Consider the following 23,284-nt stretch of genomic DNA (forward strand, 5'->3'; position numbering starts at 1 on the left):
AACACATTGATAAATTTGGTTCAGCTTAATGAATATTAGTGTCATACAGTTACTGATTGAAAAATGTGCTGTTCTGCGATATTAACGAGCATGCAGTGATTCAAAAACTTATTTCTGTGAGTGTATTACTATATGTAATGAGCAACTTTTTTTGATCGGCACTGGTCATTCATCAGTTAAATCTGATTTGCAATGAGCTTTCCACAGTAGTTAACTTATCAAACCATTGTGTCCCATACGGATTTACACACAAGGCAATGCAGCCAACTATCTCCAATATGTTTTGACTTATTAAAGATATTGACCATCTGGCAACCCATTTCGCCACTATAAATACTTACCAAAGTCATCATGATACTTTGCTTTTATTTTTAACCTTATTTATTGAGGGAAATACATTAGTTATGGTTCTTCAAACGAAATCACGCTGTTCTTGTAGCAAGCATAGCAAGAGACCAATTCAAAAAGTGAGTATATACTTTGTCACTTATAAAATGTTTATTGTAGAATATGAATGAATTACAGTGGGACCATTCTCTACATAACTCAGGCTCAGTCAGAAAGTACACAAAAATACCTTCAGTCTGCTGATCAAAAGACGATTACATCTGGATATGACAGGTGGTAGGTATATTTACTGAAGCAGTTTTAAGCATTTACAATGCAAGTGTAACAAATTACCATTTATACACATGAAAATAATCAAGTATAGTATTGTTGTGTTACATTATAGTACATATATGATATAAACTGTTATATATGATATAAAACTTTCAACAAAAACAAATTTCAAAATAATATGAAATTATTAAACAGTAATTATAGGATTTTTTGAATGTGTCTTGTTGATGAAATTAAGTTTAAAAACAAATATTATTATGAATTTGTGACAAAATTACAATAGTTAATTACATACAATATTTTACTTTTCTTGGAGGAATATCGTCAGCTTTGATAACATCTACTGTGGCAGACTTTTATTGTAAGACCAGTTGAACTGAATGGGTGACACATTGAGGAGAGAAAGTTAATGGAAATTTGTCAAATCTGGGTGATGTTGAGGAGACTCAGAAATGAGACAGTAAAAGAAGTACATGGATTAGCCGTTTGGTTAGTAATATAATTGACAGTGACTGAAGCAAAGAGGACACAAAATGCAGACTGGCAGTTTCAGAAAATATAAATGTGAGCGTTAGAAAATATTTTCTGAAAGTACTTGTCTCCAGTGTAGCCTTGTATGGAAGTGAAATGTGGATGAAATTACCGACAATACAGGAACAGAAGACTTTGAAATGTGGTGCTACAGAACAATACTGAAACCTATATCGACAGAATGAAGGGGCACTAAACTGATTTGCAGAGAAAAGAGCTTTATGACACCATTAGCCTAGAAGAAGAGACAGGACTCATCTGGAGGCATTCAGCAGTTTTATTTGGCAAATGAGATTAATGTAGGGGGTAAAATTTTTTAGAGGAAGACCAAGGCTTGGCTGTAGTAAGACGGTGCAAGTGGATGTAGGGTGTTGTTCTCATGTAGAGATGTGAATTCCTGCACAGCACAGACTAGCATTGGTAGTTGCTTCAAAATACTTGAGACTAAACATCACAATGGCTTTAACTGTACATGGAAGGAGTCCCCATGTCAACATCTACACCTGAACTATGGTTGCAGGAATCAAAATTCGATTTTTTAAAACTAATGGCATAATTTTTGACACACATCTGCAAGCTGCATGTGTGCCAACTGTCGAAAATAATTATGTAACTGTCTTCAAGTACAAAATCAGTCCGTATAGAAGCAAATTCATGTACATGCATGTTAAAAATGCTGTTGTGGTCTTCAGTCTGGAGACTGGTTTGATGCAAATCTCCATGCTACTCTATCCTGTGCAAGCTGCTTCATCTCCCACTACCTGCTGCAACCTACATCCTTCTGAATCTGTTTAGTGTATTCATCTCTTGGTCTCACCCTACGATTTTTACCCTACGTGCTGCCCTCCAATACTAAATTGGTGATCCCTTGATGCCTCAGAATATGTCCTACCAACCGATCCCTTATTCTAGTCAAGTCGTGCCACAAATTTCTCTTCTCCACAATTCTATTCAATACCTCCTCATTAGTTATGTGATCTACCTATCTAACCTTCAGCATCCTTCTGTAGCACCACATTTCGAAAGATTCTATTCTCTTTTTTTCTAAACTTTTTATTGTCCATGTTTCACTTCCATACATGGTTACACTCCATACAAATACATTCAGAAAAGACTTCCTGACACCTAAATCTATACTCGATGTTAACAAATTTCTCTTCTTCAGAAACGCTTTCATTGCCATTGCCAGTATACATTTTATATCCTCTCTACTTCGACCATCATCAGTTATTTTGCTCCCCAAATAGCAAAACTCATTTAGTACTTTAAGTGTCTCATTTCCTAACCTAATACCCTCAGCATCACCCGATTTAATTTGACTACATTCCATTATCCTCGTTTTGCTTTTGTTGATGTTCATCTTATATCCTCCTTTCAAGACACTGTCCATTCCATTCAGCTGCTCTTCCAGGTCTTTTGCTGTCTCTGACAGAACTGCAATGTCATCGACGAATCTCAAAGTTTTAATATCTTCTCTATGGATTTTAATTCCTACTCCAAATTTTTCTTTTGTTTCCTTTACTGCTTGCTCAATATACAGATTGAATAACATCGGGGATAGGCTACAACCCTGTCTCACTCCCTTCCCAACCACTGCTTCCCTTTCATGCCCCTCGACTCTTACAACTGCCATCTGCTTCTGTACAAATTGTAAATTGCCTTTCGCTCCCTGTATTTTACCACTGCCACCTTCAGAATTTGAAAGAGAGTATTCCAGTCAACACTGTCAAAAGCTTTCTCTAAGTTTACAAATGCTAGAAACATGCTAACCTGACGATAATACAATTCTATTGTTTAGTACCATAAGCTACATAGGTGCCAGCAATGCTAATCTGGAGTCTGTGTGCAAGGAATCCAGTTAGAGTCACACTCTTAGCTACATTTTGTTTATAAAATCACTATCCTGAGTCCGTGAGCTACATGTTTTGCCAGATTTAATAAAAAAATGTATTAATCTGTGAAATATTTGGTTTATTTTAGAAAGAAAACTTCCTGTGAGTATACACAGCAGTTAGCAGAACCCAAAGAAAAGGAAATAATAAAAGATGTAATAAAGCTTGAAGACAGCCAGTCAGGCTGTACCGAAAGAAATAAGAATAGGAAACCCTTGCTTGTGAGCATTTATTATTTAAAATATTTACCAATAATTTGGAATGCCAAAGCATGTGCAATAATTTGCAAATCATGCAAAATAATTCACTGTGGAATATTATAATTTTCAAGAAAATTCATATTGCAGATAAGATGCAAGGAGTTACTAATATGCTATTTGTAATATACTTCGAATAAATTTTCTCTAAAATATATTTAGTTTCACAAAGCCTTTAAATAATATCAATGTAGACACAAGGGAATTATGACTTGGCCGGCCGGGGTGGCCGAGTGGTTCTAGGCGCTACAGTCTGGAACCGCGAGACCGCTATGGTCGCAAGTTCGAATCCTGCCTCGGGCATGGATGTGTGTGATGTTGTTAGGTTAGTTAGGTTTAAGTAGTTCTAGGGGACTGATGGCCTCAGAAGTTAAGTCCCATAGTGTTCAGAGCCATTTGAACCATTTGAATTACCATTTGTAGCTGCAAGCAAGCATTGATTAAAATCAATGGGGAAAGTTGAAAATTTGTGTTGGACTGGAATTCGAGCCCGGGTCTCCTGCTTGCTAGGCAGATGCTCTGACCACTAAACCATCCAGACAAAGTGGTCATTGCAGCTGCACAGACTACCCTTGCGCATTTCCTGTCAGAACCAAACTCACATCTTATTCGCACACTACTAATATAGTGCCCCTGCCCGTTATCCTCATTATTCTCGACCTTTTGCTGAAGAGTTCGAGTGTGTTGTGCATCTGCACTGAAGAGATCATTGGCCAGTCTCGCCTTAATGGTATATGAGGTGCCTGTTCTTTTGGAAATATCCAAAAGGGCAGACACCATTTTGGTCCTGCAGCCCTGTGAGTAATGAGGATAATGGGCAGGGGCACTATGTCAGTAGTGTGCGGATAAGTTGAATATTTGGGTCTGACAGTAGGTGTGCTTGGGCAGTCCTTGCAGTTGCAATGACCAATGTGTCTGGATGGCTTATTAGTCAGGGCGCCTGCCTAGTACGCATGAAACCTGGGTTTGAATCCCAGTCCAACACAAATTTTCAACTTTCCCCATTGATTTAATCAACACCCACCAGCAGCTATATATCATAATTCCTTTGTGCCTTGATTAATAATGGCTGCAGGATCAAAATGCTGTCTTCTCTTTTGGATATGTCAGAAAGAAGAGAGACCACATATATAATATCAATGTAAATGAAACAAATGGTCCACAGTCTACTTAAAAGGCCTTTACTCATCAGTCATTGTGATTTTCTTCCATTTTAGTAACATTCTTCATTGGAATATGATATCATCTTCTTCTTTCCAGAACAATACCATATCTAAAGGAATTCATGAAATAAAGATGGTTAAACAATGTAATGTTTTTAAGACCAATATATTATGAATCAATTGAATCTCATTGAACTTGACTGATTCCACTACACTGTTTTCAAATTCCTTTATGAGCAATACACATTTGATAAAGTATCTTAAACTGTGATGCATTAATTTATCACTTAGAATTGTACAATCTCCCATGAGGTGTGTCAATCACAGCAGTAATAGAAAAGTTTCAAACATCATGCGTACTTTGGCTCAAACCTCCTGCCAAAACTACAAAATCAGTTCTATCACTGAATTTGCCTTACTGCAAAGCGCTACTGTGGAGAAAAATGAATAAATAAATCGTAGATCAATTTTCAGTAATTTTTTTTGTATTTATGGTTAATAAGATTACAAAAACATAAAGGTCTTCATGTTAGGATGCTGATGGAGACTGCTTGCGCGATGATTCGTGTCATACCCAATGTCGACAAATGATACTGTTTCGCTCTCAGAATTAACATCAGGTTTATGTTGTAATTAGATGTGGTCAGGTGAGGAAGAAAGCAGTGTCAGCAGTAGCTACTAAAAGGCTGGATCTGAAGACAGTTGACACAGATGAGACACAGACAGACAGAAATGGAAATACTGGTTGTCATCGATGGCAAAATACAAAGAGTAAACAAGTTAAAGCTGAATATTGCATCAAATTATTTTTATGCTGTTCTCTCAATTGGATAGATGAAATTTCAATTTATACCAAAATTTATGTTCATGTAATCAAAATATGTCACAGGGAGATTTTTTTAAACACATTTGTGGCACTGAACATGTTATTGACTCCACTTACACACCATCATGTTAAAGACTCTTCAATAACTGAATGCTTACTTATAAATACCACTGAATAGGCAGGTAACAATTCTTAGAAGGGCGATTTGTTATTTTCGAGTCAAATATTTGTGATTACTGAAGGGCAAATCATCTCATATACAAACCATTTAATAATTATAAGATAGTACCCTAAATATACTACAAGAACATACTATTATTAGCACTCAAATCAATCTTACAGAAGAGAACTTCTCCAGATCATAATCCAGCTGCAGACATAGGAATACATATGTTCCTTTACTTTCCATTCCCCCCTCACACCAGTCACCCTTTTTCCATTTAAACTCTATTCAGTTATGCAGATAACTACCTACTTGTTCTATGAAGTACACAATCTTTACACCTATCTTAGTTATTTCTTTGCACGTTAAACAAAGATTTTTTCCAGTATAGCAAGTACAAAATACCCTTGGGTGGTCACAATTTGGACATGTAAGCATACTTATATACCCACAACTAAAAGATAGCACAATGAAAAAGAATGAGCAATACAACATGGATTAATGAATGAACAAGCCAAGAAAAGTCAGAGAAACATTGATACAAGCAACCAGTTCCCTGCAGTACACAAGAGTGAAGAAGTAAAATATTACAAACATGTCTCACTTTCCAAGATTGTAAAAGAAGAAGAAAGAAAGTCGAAATTTTAAAAACTGCAAGCTAACAAGTATGAAATTCAGTGTGTGTGTGTGTGTGTGTGTGTGTGTGTGTGTGTGTGTGTGTGTGTGTGTGTGTGAGTGTGTAAAAAGAATGTCTCCTCACCTCTTCAAATACCAATAATAACTTCACATAAATCAAATAATGGAAGTTCACTGGAAAGCACATTGAAACACAAAAGCAGTTTTCTGTACATAAAATTCATATCAACCATAGTTCCAATATAAATAATAGTAAATGTTAGTTCTCAAAAGATTTCTTGCTCATAACATAAAGAACAAGAAAAGTGTAGTATTACCTGTAGAACAAGAATTATAGTTGTTTGAATTGAAGCTCATGGTTTCTGGACAAGGCCCAGTACTTTTATTGCACAAAAGACCCTATTTCCTGAAAGAAAAAAGTCATGGTTTCCTTACTTACAAGATATTTACTTTACACAAAGAGATGTTGTCTAAATTTTCCCACAAATTTATAAACTGATATCAAAGACAGACCATATTCGGATACAGACTAAATACAAGGTTCAAAATATTTAATGTTGGTCAGTTATAGAAATTAAACAAAGGCAAGACTGTTGATGTCACTAACGCATATACGAACTAGAAAGCATCATCAAATATAACTGTTGACTCATTAAGTACAGTACACACACAATAACAGAAAATAAAAATCCAAGATTTGAAATTCATGCAGATGCTAGCAACCAGTGTTGCCTTATGGCAAGTTTTACCAAAACTATGTGATCAAATGTATCCGGACACCCCCAGAAACATATGTTTTTTGTATTAGGTGCATTGTGCTGCCACTTACTGCCAGGTACTCCATACAAGCAACCTCAGTAGTCATTAGACATCATGAGAGAGCAGAATGGGGCACTCTGCAGAACTCATGGGCTTTGAACGTGGACAGGTGATTAGGTGTCACCTGTGTCATATGTCTGTATGCGAGATTTCCACACTCCTAAACATTCCTAGGTCCACTGTTCCCAATGTGATAGTGAAGTGGAAACATGAAGGGACATGTATGGCACAAAAGTGTACACACTGACCTTGTCTGTTGACTGACAGAGACCACCGACAGTTGAAGAGGGTTGTAATGTGTAATAGGCAGACATCTACCCAGACCATCACACAGAAATTTCAAACTGCATCAGGATCCACTGCAAGTACAATGACAGTTAGGCGGGAGGTGAGAAAACTTGGATTTCATGGTCGAGTGGCTGCTCATACATCACAGATCATCCCGGTAAATGCAAAACGGCACCTCGCTTGATGTAAAGGAGCTTAAACATTGGATGATTGAACAGTGGAAAAACATTGTGTGGAGTGATGCATCACAGTACACAATGTGGTGATCTGATGACAGGGTGCGAGTGTGGCGAATGCCCGGTGAGTGTCATCTGCCAGTGTGTGTAGAACCAACAGTAAAATTCGGAGACGGTGGTATTGTGGTGTGGTCGTGTTTTTCACGGAGGGGGCTTGCACACCTTGTTGTTTTGCGTGGCATTATCACAGAACAGGCCTACATTGATGTTTTAAGCACCTTCTTGCTTCCCACTGTTGAAGAACAATTCGGGGATAGCGACTGCATCTTTCAACACGATTGAGCACCTGTTCATAAAGCACAGCCTGTGGCAGACTGGTTACACGCTAATAATATCTCTGTAATGGACTGGCCTGCACAGAGTCCTGACCTGAATCCTATAGAACACCTTTGGGATGTTTTGGAACGCCGACTTCATACCAGGCCTCATCGACTGACATCGATACCTCTCCTCAGTGCAGCATTCCATGAAGAATGGGCTGCCATTCCCCAAGAAACCTTCCAGCATCTGACTGAACATCTGCCTGGGAGAGTGGAAGCTGTCATCAAGGCTAAGGGTGGGCCAACACCATATTGAATTCCAGCATTACCGATGGAGGGCGCCACGAACTTGTAAGTGATTTTCGGCCATGTGTCGGGATACTTTTGATCACAAAGAGAGAGAGAGAGAGAGAGAGAGAGAGAGAGAGAGAGAATGTGTGTGTATTGTTGACAAAGGTCTTAATGACCAAAAGCTTTATTTATTCGTGACAGTCTTTTTGTTGTGCCTATCCGCGACTCAGCATCTCCGCTATATGGTGAGTAGCAACTTTCCTATTCATACTATTGTTGCACAGTATACAACGAAAGGTAAGACAAATAATTGAGAAGCAAGTAGAATTTCATTGACATCAGCTTATTGACTACATGAAAAACTTTGACAATGCAGACAGGAGAAAGCTAACGGAAATACTAGACAAGGGGGCATACCATGGCACTTGCTATGAGTAATCCAACAAACGTACGAAGGCTTCAAAATTGGCATTGCCAGGAAATAAAATGTTTAAGTGATACATTTACACTTGTGACAATGATACAGTTTGCCTCTAATGCTTTTCAATATCTAAGTTGACCAAAGGTTGAAAAAATGGATAAAAAAAATAGTGTTTCGCTTCCACAAATTTACAACTGGCTATGAGGACTCCCGTCAAAAATCCATTTATAAATCAGATATAACTGCCAAGAGCTATAATTTAACATTGAGCCAAAAAATGAGTCATGGCTTTTAAACATCAAGATTAAGTTCCAAGCTAAACATTAATCATTAACTAAAAAATAAGGAGTGAATGAATCCAACATATCAGGAAATACCATCTCTTTCACAACTGAAAAAGACATGCTGAAAAACATTGGAAGATTCAATAATATTAATGGGACCGTATACTGAACACTGATTAAAAATATGAGGAGGAAATCCCTAACACAGTTTAACAAAACAATGGCAATGCCAACTATACTTATTCAATGAGACTTCTAACAGCTGGAAATGAACAAAAAACGCAGGCTATGGAAATGAGACCCTTATGAAGAACAGCTGACTGCAGACTATCTGACATGGTAAGGAATACAAAACTCAGACAAGAACTGGGACTTAAAGGCACAACTGAACAGGTCAAGGAGCATGGAAATAAACTGCTTGACGAATAAAGTGAAACAGCCAGATGGGAAGGAGGAAATGAAACTTCACAGGCTGAGACAGTAAACGACGTTATTTCAGTGATTAGAAAACTGAGTCAACTTTACAAAGATCTTGACAGTATGAGCCCTCATATCAATATGACATTGGACCCCTCTGGCCTGAATGAATGCATTCATATGTTTGGGAAGGGTGTCATAAAACCATTGTATTCTCTCCTGAGGAAATTCTGAACTACAACCTACAACTCTCGTGACTGGTTCTCGATATCCAGGGTACTGACACTAAGGTGGAGACTACATCCGAGCTGATACCACACGTGGGGGGTCTTGCTGGCCAAGAGAGTCCCTCAACATCATGCAACCAGTTCATACAGACACACAATATGTGCAAACGAGAATTGTTCTGTTGAGAAATGGCACCACAATACCATCCCAGGAGAGTTCACACATGAGGACATTGGGTGTCCGTGATGTACTGCTGACTCCAGGGCTGCTGAGAGCCAGGACTGGGCCGGGGGGTGGGATGTGTCCATGTCCAAACATTGCAACTCAATTTTATTGTTATTTTAAAGACTGTTTAACATGATTTAAACATGAGGCATTTTGGGGAATATTGGAGAAATGCCAAAAATTCTCACTGCGCAATAGCGCACAGTACCATAATGTTAGTACCATAATGTTCCAAAAAAGAGCATGCAAAAATGCAATCAGGTCATATCTCGGTTTCTGTTCACTAGAGAGATAAGAGGTCAAGTGTTTTGGATAACTCTTAACCTACTGACCATTTGGATACCTAATGGCAGGACAAGCAAACTGTAGCTATCCTCCAGTAAGGGGTTAAAACACAACACTACACACTTTCTCCAGTGCAGGCAGATTGAGCAAATGGGATGATTCTTTTGCATTAGGTATGGTCTAGGGTGGACCCTAGGTGGCTTATAAAAGCACCATTTGTTCATCGGCAATCTTAGGGTATGAAAAATATCAATTGTGGGGATGGAAAATTCCATAATTTCTATTCATGGTAGAAAATTTTACTCTTTATTCTTAAGATGACATTCCTGGGGAACTTTGAAACTTTTTTCAATATCATTATCCATCACCAATAATCAGAGGTTCAAAGTTACCGAATGTACAAAGAAAATCTCAAAAAGTAGTTTATAACAATTTTTGCACTGTGTGTCAAAAGAAACTAAGTAACTAATTGTAGCAAAAGGTCCAAATTTTTGCTGTTCATTCTTTAGACCTTAATTTGTAAATCCTATTTTTCTCATTTTTGAAAATCTGTATCCGTTATGAAGATACACCTGAATAACCATGATTTTTCTGGTAGCAAAGGTACCTATTGTGGGGAAGGTCACTTCTGTAATTTCTATTGATGGCAAATTGTCAAAAATTTTACCATATGTTCTTAAGATCATATTCTCAAAGGAATTTCAAAACATTTTTCAGTATCATTATCTGTAACCAAGATCCAGAGTTTCAAAGTAGTTGTACTGACACTAAACTACAGATGTAATATCGGCGTCACCAAACTATGCTTTTAGTCATCATTTTTTTGACTGAAAATTTTATGACACAGTATTTCTGTATAATGTACCTGATACTGTAGTAATGAAAAACAGGCTAAAAACAGTCTTAACTTGTCTGAAAAGACCTTAAATTAACTGCCAAAGACTGTAAAACTAGAAAGACTGGAAATTCAGTAAAATATCTCTAACAACATTTTTACCGTTTCACTAATACAACCATAAGATGGACGTTTTCAGTGAATTGAGGTCTTTGAGCAATGTATTGAGAAAGAGCATAAAGCAAATGATTTTGTATTAACTTTATATTATGGATAGTTATTTGTTGTTTATGTGTGTCAAAGTATACAAATAAACTTTCAAAACTTCACCGACCCATGGGATTAGTTTCGTATAAGCTACTCTAGCAGGGAAAAGGGAAACGACGGAGAAATCCTCCTGTAGGAGCACAAAACAGTGGATATGTACCTCTTGAAATTGATGAAATGTATGATGAGATAAAAGAAATTATTCAGGTAGTGAAGGGAGATGAAAATTGAATAGTCATGGGTGACTGGAATTCGACAGTACGAAAAGGAAGAGAAGGAAACGAGGTAGGTGAATATGGATTGGGGCTAAGAAATGAAACAGGATGCCGCCTGGTAGAAGTTTGCACAGAGCATAACTTAATCATAGCTAACACTTGGTTCAAGAATCATGAAAGAAGGTTGTATACATGGAAGAACCCTGGAGATACTAGAAGGTTTCAGATAGATTATATAATTGTAAGATAGAGATTTAGGAACCAGATTTTAAATTGTAAGACATTTCCAGGAGCAGATGTGGACTCTGACCACAACCTATTGGTTATGAACTGTAGATTAAATCTGAAGAAACTGTAAAAGGGTGGGAATTTAAAGATATGGGACCTGGATAAACTGAAAGAACCAGAGGCTGTACAGAGTTTCAGGGAGAGCATAAGGGAACAATCAACAGGAATGGGGGAAAGAAATACAGTAGAAGAAGAATGGGTAGCTTTGAGGAATGAAATAGTGAAGGCAGCAGAGGATCAAGTAGGTAGAAAGACAAGGGCTAGTAGAAATCCTTGGGTAACAGAAGAGATACTGAATTTAATTGATGAAAGGAGAAAATACAAAAATGCAGTAAGTGAAGCAGGCAAAAATGAATACAAATGTCTCAAAAATGAGATCGACACGAAGTGCAAAATAGCTAAGCTGGGATGGCTAGAAGACAAATGTAAGGACGTAGAGGCTTATCTCATGAGGGGTAAGATAGATACTGCCTACAGGAAAATTAAAGAGACCTTTGGAGAAGAGAGAACCACTTGTATGAATATCAAGAGCTCAGATGGAAACCTTGTTCTAAGCAAAGAAGGGAAAGCAGAAAGGTGGAAGGAGTACATAGATGGTCTATACAAGGGTGATGTACTTGAGGGCAATGTTATAGAAATGGAAGAGGATGTAGATGAAGATGAAATGGGAGATATCATCGTGAAGAGTTTGATAGAGCACTGAAAGACCTAAGTCGAAACAAGGCCCCGGGAGTAGACAATATTCCATTAGAACTACTGACAGCCTTGGGAGAACCAGTTCTGACAAAACTCTACCATCTGGTGAGCAAGATGAATGAGACAGGCGAAATTCCCTCAGACTTCAAGAATAATATAATAATTCCAATCCCAAAGAAAGCAGATGTTGACGGACGTGAAAATTACCGAACTATCAGTTTAATAAGTCACAGCTGCAAAATACTAACGCGAATTCTTTACAGACAGATGGAAAAAACGGAAGAAGTCGACCTCGGGGAAGATCAGTTTGGATTCCATAGAAATGTTGGAACACGTGAGGCAATACTGACCCTACGACTTATCTTGGAAGAAAGATTAAGGAAAGGCAAACCTATGTTTCTAGCATCGGTAGACTTAGAAAAAGCTTTTGACAATGTTGACTGGAATACTCTCTTTCAAATTCTGAAGGTGGCAGCGGTAAAATACAGGGAGCAAAAGGCTATTTACAATTTATACAGAAACCAGATGGCAGTTGTAAGAGTCGAGGGAAATGAAAGGGAAGCAGTGGTTGGGAAGGGAGTAAGACGGGGTTATAGCCTCTCCCCGATGCTATTCAATCTGTATATTGAGCAAGCAGTAAAGGAAACAAAAGAAAAGTTCGGAGTAGGTATTAAAATCCATGGAGAAGAAATAAAAACTTTGAGGTTCGCCGATGACATTGCAATTCTGTCAGAGACAGCAAAGGACTTGGAAGAGCAGTTGAACAGAATGGACAGTGTCTTGAAAGGAGGGAACATCAACAAAAGCAAAACGAGGATAATGGAATGTAGTCGAATTAAGTCGGGTGATGCTGAGGGAATTAGATTAGGAAATGAGACACTTGAAGTAGTAAAGGTGTTTTGCTATTTGGGGAGCAAAATAACTGATGATGGTCGAAGTAGAGAGGATATAAAATGTAGACTGGCTATGACAAGGAAAGTGTTTCTGAAGAAGAGAAATTTGTTAACATCGAGTATTGTTTTAAGTGTCAGGAAGTCGTTTCTGAAAGTATTTGTATGGAGTGTAGCCATGAATGGAAGTGAAACATGGACGAAAAATAGTTTAGACAAGAAGAGAATAGAAGCTTTCAAAATGTGGTGCTACAGAAGAATGCTGAAGATTAGATGGGTAGATCACATAACTCGAGAGGAGGTATTGAATAAAATTGGGGAGAAGAGCAGTTTGTGGCACAACTTGACTAGAAGAATGGATCGGTTGGTAGGACATGTTGTGAGGCATCAAGGGATCACCAATTTAGTACTGGAGAGCAGCATGGAGGGTAAAAATCGTAAAGGGAGACCAAGAGATGAATACACTAAGCAGATTCAGAAGGTACTGCAGTAGGTACTGGGAGATGAAGAAGCTTGCACAGGATAGAGTAGCATGGAGAGCTGCATCAAACCATTCTCAGGACTGAAGGCCGCCACAACAACAACAACAACAACAACAAGTACCTCTTGAAAAGATTTGAACAGAAAAGTGGGGAACCAGTTGCCCCAATCCTCATTCTGCCCTCCTTATAAATTTTTTTTGCATGGGAGCATATTCACACCTTTTGTGGCAGAGAGACAGTGGCAATGGAAGAGAGAGGAGACATTGATGGTGGGAGAAAGTGTCAGTGAAAGAGAAAGAGAGCTGGATGAAGACAATAGCAGTTGGAGCCACAGATAAAGGAGATACTGATGGTGAGTGAGAGACAATGGCAGTAACAGAGGGAGGGGGAGGGGAAAGGAAGGGAGGGAGGGAGAGGGGGGGGGGAGAGAGAGAGAGAGAGAGAGAGAGAGAGAGAGAGAGAGAGAGAGAGAGAGAGAGAGAGATGAATGGAGATAGGGGCAGTGGGAGGAAAAGAGACAGGAGACAGTGGAAATGAAAAAGAGAGACGAGTGGACAGCATTCACAGGCTTGGGTCTGGACCCTCCCAGATCAGCGAACTTTAACACGTAAGTATTGGGGAGGGTGCATTTCCAACCAAAATTTTAAACATTTGAGTACAGGGGAAAAATTAAGTTGGAAACCCCCCCCCCCCCTCCCTCAAAATTTCCAAAATTCTGAGAAATAGTGTAGACAGTGGCAGTGCCAAAGAAACACAAAAGAAGACAGTGTAAGTGAGCAGGGTCCCTCTATTTCATCAGCGAATGACAGAAATGCTTGAAATATTAAAAAGCAAAAAAGTTGGGACTTGGCTACTCCAACTATATAAGGAGATCACAGAGTCTGAAAATGGTATGACACTAGTTGTAACATGATAGGTAAAAGAAAATAGAGATAACCCAGGCAGCATTTTGCACAAGGGGGTCTAAAGGCACAACTAAGTGAGAGGGGAAGAAAGTAACTCATGGTCACATGGTGGGTATCTACCATAAGAAAAGGCTCTCTCTCCTATAACCACCTCAACACAGAGAGCAGAGAAGTATTACAGTTTAGTGTAAAATCCAGGAAATGCAATACTTTTATAAGGGCTGTCTCATCATCCACAAGCATCTGTGGTGGTGAGGTAGGCATGCTGAGAGCGTGCTGCACATCAAACAGGGCGCACTCAACAAGAATGTGCGCTATCATCAGTAAACTACCACAGCTGCAGTGAGGAGGATCCTCCTGAGACAGAAGGAACTCGTAGGTGAGTCTCGTGTGGCCGATGTGTAGTCGGCAGAACACAATGCCACCTTTCTGAGAGGCCTGCAAAGATGTATGCCACACCTTAGCGGACTCTTTTAATGACTCTCAACTTGTTTTGGGTCACAGTAGCCTGCAATTCTAATTCCCAGAGCCTCAAAATATTGTGTCGAAGTTGCAATCTTAAGTTGGAGCCTGGTACTCCAATGTCTCCTGTAGTTGTGTCTTTAGCAAGCAGAGTCTGCAAGCTTATTACCTGGGATGCCTATGTGGCTCGGTGTCAAAATGAAGATCACTGTCTTTCAAGAGCTGTAGAGATCTACCAATAGGCCATGGATTGTTGGTGACCAAAAAATTTTTGGGATAGCACATAGATTTGCCTTTTAAGCAACTCATGGAATCACTAGAGGTCCAAAAACTTGTTGTGACCATGGATTTGATGTACTGCAAAGCCTGAGATATGGCAACCAACTCTGCAGTGTATACACTGCAGGCACTCAGCAGAGAGCTTCTCGTTGTCCCCTTGTGTGTGCAAATGCATAACCGACCCTGTTGTTGACTTTTGATCCACCCGTGTAGATGCATACTGAATTAGAATAATCGTGGAAGATCGAATGAAACAGGTGTCGGAGGACGGGATCGGCAACCTTCTTGGTACCACCTAAGAGGTCCATCCGTATCATAGTTCAGGGTACAGACCACTAGGGGTGTTGAGAGGGAGCTCTAGGAGCACAGGCTAAAGGAGGCTGTCTGAGGTCCTTCAGTAGATTATCAAGTCAGATCCCAGCTGGTCTATCCAGTTTTAGGAAATGCGCAAACAGTCTGAATTGTTGGTTGTGGAAGACAGTTCAGTGACACAGCTGAGTAGGCATCTGACAGATTGTGACTGTGTATTTTACCAGATGCTGCTGTCATTTAATCTGCAGTGGTGGGACACTGGCTTCAGCCAGGAGGCTGTCAACAGGACTCGTACGGAAATCCCCTGTTGCCAATCATACTCCAGTGTGGTGAACAGGGTCCAGCAAGTCAGTACAGATGGTGATGCCAACCTGTAGGCAACATATCCATAGCCCAAGTGGGATAAAAACCAGCGCTTTGTAAAATCTCAGAAGAACTATGCAGTCCAGACTTCGTGAGTAGTTACTAAGAAAATATACAGCATTTAACTTCTTCATGCAATCTGCCTTGAGCTGGCAGACATGTGGCAGCCAAGTTAACTTGTCAAATAAAATGCCTAAGAATTGAAAAGTTTAAACGATGTCAAGTAACTGCTCACCAAGATAAATTTATGGGTGCAGGTGCACAGTCTGGAGTTGGAAAAAATGCACAACTCATGATTTTGCAGGAGAAGACTGATAGCCATCATTCACAGGCCAGTCATGTATTCTACAATCAGCCCCAAGAAGTTGGTCCTCAGTGGCGCGCAGCAATGCAGAGGCATAGTAAAGCCAAAGAGCATCCACATACAGTGATGGACAGACTGTGAGACCACTGCATTTATGATGCCACTGATGGCAACAGCAAACAGCATTACGCTCAGAACCGATCCCTGAGAGACTCCAGTCTCCTCTACATATCGGTTGCTGAGAGTCAAACCTACCTGGACCCAAAAAAGTCAGAGGGGTAGGAAATCCCACTAATGCAATGTAGACAGGACATGATGTCACTGGGTGGTATTGTATGGCCTTCTGTAGGTAAAAGAACACAGAAGTCAGATGTTGGAAATGGGCAAAAGCATTGTACACTGCAGATTCCAAATGAACCAGGAGATCTATGGTGGACCAAAAAGCCTGAAAAGCCACTTGGAATCTTGATATATGCCCTCCAGCTTCAACACACCAACAAAGATGGCAGTTGACCATTCATTCCAACAGCTTACACAGTCCATTCATCAGAGAGATTGGCTGGTAGCTAGTTAAAATATGTGGCTCCTTTCCACGTCTCAGGATGGAAATAATTACACCTTCCCGCCATTCAGAGGGAAATTCTCCTTCCCACCAAATATAATTAAAAACCCCAAAGATATGTTTCATGCTGTCTGCACGAAGATGTTTGAGTATTTGGCTATGGATTTTGTCAGGTCCAGGTGCCATATCTCGATACGCTAGCAAAGTGTTGTGAAACTCTCATTCACTAAAAGGGACACTGTATGATAGAGAACTGTTTGCATGGAAGGATAGTAGGCTGCTCTCAATAAGGTGTTTCCAGGCCAGGAAATGAGGATGATAATTACTGCAAGTGGACCCTTCAGCGAAGTGTGCCGCAAAACATTCAGCAAGTACCACGGGATCAGTGCAGATGTTACCAATGACAAGAATGCACGGAATCATCATGGGTGGCAGATAGCTGCAAATGCGGCAGAGTTTAGTCTATACTTGGGACACTTGGGAAATGGGATTGTATAGGTGACACACTTTGCTCCCTACACTCATGCTTCCTTTTCTTTATTAGAACCCACACTTTAGCCTGGAGTCTTTTGAATGCTATTAAATTATCCATAGAGGGATGGTGCTTATGCCATTGAATTGCCCTGCAGTACTCTCTCATAACTTGTGGCTACAGTTTCAGACCACCATTGCACCAGCGGTTGTCGGGATGAGCAGAGGAGTAGGGTATTAGGGTATCATTGCTGGTGCAGCCTGAGTAATAGTATCAATAGTATCCATCACACACATGCTTGCAAAAGTGGCTGTAAAGCCAGTCAGCTTCCCAAAGCAACCAACACGGAGCATGTTCCAGATGTCTGTGAGTAGAGAGGGAGAGAACGATAGGAAAACGGTCACTGTCACAAAGATCACCATTGACACATCACTGAATTTAGGGTAAGACATTTGGGCTGCAAACTGTGAGATCAATAACTGAGTATGTTCTGTTGACTGCACTGAAATATGTTGCAGTTCCAATGTTGAGCTGCCACACATCCAATTCTGAAAGATGTTCTAGAACTTGGTCTCTGTGAGACATAGTGTCGCAACCCAAAATGGGGACAAGAATTTAAAAAGCCATAAAGGTGAGGGGAAAATGTGTTAAAAAAAGAAGAGAGAACGAAAACCTTCGGAAGTCCACAGAATAGTCAAAATACCAACATAAAAATGTGACCAAATAAAAAGACACTTATTAGTCACCTCTTACGACAGGCAAGGAAGGGTGTGGGTCTATTCTAGCCCCTGACACCACAATGGGTATTCACAACAAAGAGAGACTGGATAAAAGGATCTGTGTGTTAGAAGAGTGCAAATATGTTGGTATGACCGCATTTTTGGTGAGGAAGGCAGAATGAGGATTGAGGCAGCTGGTTATTCACTATCCTGTCAGAGTCTTTTCAATAGGAACATATTCCCCTTCCTGTGCTCCAAGAGGAGATGGTAATATACGAGGGTTGGAACGTTAATAATGGCAATTATTTATTTACAGCTCGTAGAAAATAGATGTGTGTTTCAAAGTTTTACTGACCTTCAAAGTAGTCACCAGCATTGTGTATAACCCATTGCCAGTGATGTGGAAGTTGTAGGATACTCTTAGCAGTGCCAGTTGTGTTGACAGTTCGAGCGGCATGGTCTATTGCCCGACGAATTTGTAGCAGTTCTGAAGTGAATGCCACGAACTGTTTCCTTCAGTTTAGAAATCAAGTTGAGCTCCCGAGGCCTTAAATCAGGGAAGTGCAGTAGATGGTATAGCACTTAGCAGCCCCATCAATCAAACAAATCCCTGATTTAAGCCCTCGTGAGTTCAACTCGATTCCTTAACTGAAGGAAACACTTCACAGCATTCGCTGAGGGGCAGAAGGCAGGTTGTAACAGATGTGCCAGTACGGTCATTAGTCTAAAGTCATCTGGGTCGTGTTGAGAGTCTAAATGAACAGGTGAATAATTAGTTTAGTGTTATTTAGATAAACTGTTCTGAGTATATACAAATATAAGAGAACAGTACACTAGGTATATCCGACGGAGGTGGAGCATTTATTGTGTTTGCCTCAGATTCAGGAGGATGGAGGCTCATTCACTGTCCATCCATGATGATTAAAGTTTTCTTAAATGACTTCAGGCAAATGTCACAATGTTTTCTTCAACAAGGTAACAACTGACTACCTGGACTTTCTTCATTATACATGTGCATATATTCACATGTCTGTACATGTCACTCACATTCTCCTTGTACAAAGCAGATAGATCCTTACAGTAAAATGATGCTTCATTGTTGAATATACTAGCACCACACAGATAGTGCTGATCTGAAACTCCCTGGCAGATTAAAAATGTTTGCTGGGTGGGATCTCAAACCTGGCATCTTTGCCTTTGGTGGCCAAGTACTCTATCGACTGATCTATCTGACCACTTATCGAACTGCCTTCACAGATCTTACGCGAGTATATCTTCACAGAATTAAACTAATGTTCACCATGAATTTTCAAAACCAAACTGCATTATAACATTTCGTGTGTTGAGATGGCTGCATGGGCATGTTCCAAAAAAAAAGTTCACAGAAGTTTTTCTGTGTACCTTGCGAGACCAGCACTCCTGTAAGGAAGGCTGCTTTTCCCACAAGGTATGCACGAGAACTTCATCTTAGTATGGAACCTAGGAGAAGAGGTACAGGTGTCTGTAGGGCTGTGATGTCAATTCCTGAGTAGTACCTAGATAGCTCAGTCACTGTATTTTTGCATGTAGATTCTTTTTATTTCAGATAAATAGGGCAAGTGGTCTTGATCCCAGGTTTTCAAGCTGAGCTTTGGGCAACATCTGCTTTTGTACTATGCATAGTTTGTACTTTGAATTCAAATGTTATGATATGGATCTTTCTTAAGCCCGGTCCACACGCAACGATCTGTCTGCGCAGACATCGGCGCAGATGTCTGTACATGCAAAAGATCGCTGCAAATGTGGTGTGTTCACACGACACAAACCCCAATCTACTACTCGCCTGCCATCTGTCGGTGTAGAAAAGAAATATCAGTGGCAAGCGACTACGCTCCCCGAAAACGTCAAAATTTAATTCAGTTATTTTGAAAAATAGAAATGGAGGAAGTTCTGTTGTGGTCTGTGTTCGCAACTTGTGTTGCAAAAAACATTCAGACCAACCGCAGGAAACAGAGAAAGCGGTCAAAATGGTGCAGACAGTGGCTGCTAAAGCGAAAGCAGTTTTGTCACGTAAATTTACTGCGAGAGTTGCAGGGCGAACCTGTTTTGTTTTACATAACCTCGTGTTCCATTTCCTCGCACATTGGCACTCCAATTTCATCTTCAATTGTACTCCTGCTTGGTCTTGGCGTTTCTTGATCACGAAGAAAGCCAAGTAGATCAAAATACCATAACGTTGGCTGGTATACTTGATCTACTCCTACACCAGATCTTCTAGATTTCTGAACTTTGGATAACTCTTTTCGGTAAACAGTTCGCTGACAGACTAATTTACTTGACTTGCCTTCATGAACTCATCCTTCAGGAAAGCGTAAATAGCTTCAGATGTGTTGGGTATTATTTCACTCAATGCTTGTTTCGATATTGCAGATGAAAATTCCAAATCATTGTAGCTCCTTCCTGTTGCTAGAAATCTTAATGTTACTGCCAGGCGTTCATGAGGAGAAATTTCCCTTCTCATACAAGTATTTTTCTCATAATATGAGGGGTTACATGCTTTAAGAGATAATTATAAGTTTCGACATCCATTCGCAAATAATTTCGCCAGTTCGCAACGAAATTATTTTTTTATTACCGTTTCTCTCTTTGCCGAGGCGCCAACTGCCCGCAATTTTTCAATTAGAGCATTGTATGCTGCTGTCTTTTTGTCTCGGTCACTATATCCTTTACTTTTAATCTTCCACAAACATGGGTGGTTTCTGTATATTTCAATGAATTCACTTACAAACTCTCGAGAACACTGACGAGTATCAGCCATTTTAATGCCCTGTGCACACAAATACAAACACTAGACTGAGCAAACAGCTGTTTCGCGCCAGATTTGCGACGATCTCCTGTCCACACGCTCCAACTTGTCTGCGCAGATGTGGTTTGAACCGACAGATTTGAGAGGTTTCGCTCAAACCTCCAACTCCAACTTCCAGGTTTGCACACACCTCAGGTTGGTGCAAATCTTCTGTTCACACGCAACGATCTGTCTGCGCAGATGTGATGTGCGCAGACATTTGCGCAGACAGATCGTTGCGTGTGGACGGGCCTTTATGCATAATATTTCTTGCTCTTCCATGATTCTTGGGGTGACCTGACAAGCCAAAAATGTACTTGTTGAATATTTGATATTCGGCTTTGAGACTATTTAATTCACTTGTGGTCAAGAGTCCACTGTAAACAATCATATTCCAACTCTCCTTGCGTTTTCCATGTGGCTTTAGATGAGGGCAGCACAGGCCACAACATAGTTTTGAACATTAAGGCACAAAGATTCTTAACAGGAGCACATTAAATGACAGACCAACTGCAAGCTGCATTTAAGGTACTCTTCAGAAGGTGGTGGTGGTGGTGGTGGTGGTGGTGGTGGTGGTGGTGGTGGTAGTAGTAGTAACAGCAGCGGCGGCAGGCTTATTTATACATGGATCATGTTTATAAGGACATTGTACCTGTCGTGATATTGCAGTGTAAGAGCTAAAAACATAATTTGTACACACAGACATTAACATAGTTATACGTCTAGTTTGAAAACCATAGAGCAGGTAGTCGGCCATGGCCTTATAGAATGAACCACTCCAGCAGTTGCCTCAAGTAATTTAGAAAAAGCAAGGAGACCCTGAATCAGGATAGCCAGATGGAGACAAGGAACCATCATCCCAACGACATAGATAGTCTGTTTGAAAAAGCGTAACGAGGTATAGGTGTAATTTTGCACACTGAAAGTAAAGCCAAATATCACATTAATTCTTTAATGGGAAATCTAGCCAAAAAATGGTATATAATGCCCATAGGTTAGTAATAAGACAGCCTTAAAAGTTAATTTTGAGAATGTTTTGTTCTAAAGATACAGTAACGCACTAAACACTAACAGTACAATATAGTATTGTGTATTATTGGAGAGCAATTCCACCTTATGCAAGGCACCTTTTCGGATAAGTTTTCATCCAGGTACATTTCATCACTGTTTGTGTTATCTTCCAAAAATTTTCAAGCCTTTGCTAATGTGGAAATTGCATCTTCAAAGGAATTATGTGCATCAGATGTAATACAATGTTTCATTTCTCTTGTGCAAATGTGAATTCGAAACGGAAGGTGGTGGTGTGCAGAAGCAAACAAAAAAATATTCGCACAACGGATACAGCAATGCCACAAGCAGCTCATCCTAACATGGGGCAAGAATAACAGTGTTTGCAGACAGCCGTGGACAGTCAATTGCAGTCAGCTTAATAAATCAAAGTCATAGTAATTACATAGTTGAAGGAAATGTTATAAAAGGTGCACCATTAACTACAGTACTATAATAGAAAGCTGCAACTTACAGAACCTCTCAATGAACAATACTACTGTCACCTAGGGTGGCACAATTAACATAGCCTTAAAAAAAGGCTGATAAGGCATTAAAAGCTATGATATCAACACTAGTGACCCTTTAACACAAAGATGTAATAATAATAATAATAGTTTGAATATCACACAGAAACAATCCTCAGAACAGTTCTTATACGAATGGTGAAACAATACGAACAAATAAGAAAATAGCCAGATAGTGAAAGCTTTCCAAATAATCAGTTTGCAAGAGTTCCTGAGAACAGAGACTGATATACTCCTTACGTACTGAACCTAAATGCTACAAGAAAAGAAGAAATGGAAAGAACTCTACTTGTAAACAATCAACTAAAGCTTGCAATATCACTCAAACTGTAGGATCCAGATGAAACTGGCCAAATGGCACCACAGCTACAACCAAAACAGTACCTGTTATTAACTGCAGTGATGTCAAGAGAGCATTAATGAGTAGGAAAATCAGTTTGCGCCAACAGTAGGTCTATGTACTCAGAAGGCCGGACACAAGCAGTGTCCCAAGAAGATAAACAAGACCAATAAAACCCAGAGCTCAATACAACAAATTTTTGTGGCAAAGTCAGTGTACAGCCTGCCAAGTCAATGGGTGGGAACAGCCAAGTCAGTGAGTGGGAACAACAGAAGTTGTGATATCAACAAGTTCAAACTTTTCAGCATCAATTATCCAGTCAAATGTTTTAGAACACACAGCTTCAGTGGCTGCAACAACAAGCACATCTGCAGCTCATTGGACTGTATGGAGAAGAAAGGCACCTCAGCACCTTCTATGACAACTAAATGGACAGATGCCAAGTTGGGTAGTAGCTTCAGAACTGCAACAGAAACAAATGCCTGGACTCAGTACTTAATTAAGTGAACCAACCCAGTACTTTATAAATGAAGATAATCAGTGTGATCAGTTAAAAATACCAATAAGGCTCATGCTTCTACACTGATCAGCCACAATATTATGACCACCAATCTACTATCGATATAAACCCATCTGGGCAGTAGCGGCATCA

General features: G+C 39.8%; 1 protein-coding gene across 7 annotated transcripts in view; it reads right to left on the minus strand.

The window, feature by feature from the left end:
- LOC124716994 (speckle-type POZ protein-like) overlaps positions 1-23,284 on the minus strand; it is a 55,755-nt gene that overhangs the window by 24,133 nt on the left and 8,338 nt on the right. For all 7 annotated transcript variants that reach the window (XR_007005690.1, XR_007005689.1, XR_007005691.1 and 4 more), the window contains exon 2: positions 6,407-6,495. Coding sequence is in view for 2 of the 7 variants with exons in the window: in XM_047243619.1 (XP_047099575.1) it covers positions 6,407-6,446 (40 nt within the window). In the remaining 5 variants the exon portion in view is untranslated. The remainder of the gene's footprint in view (positions 1-6,406; positions 6,496-23,284) is intronic.

The sequence above is a fragment of the Schistocerca piceifrons genome, chromosome 9, assembly GCF_021461385.2.
Source record: "Schistocerca piceifrons isolate TAMUIC-IGC-003096 chromosome 9, iqSchPice1.1, whole genome shotgun sequence".
Lineage (NCBI taxonomy): Eukaryota > Metazoa > Arthropoda > Insecta > Orthoptera > Acrididae > Schistocerca > Schistocerca piceifrons.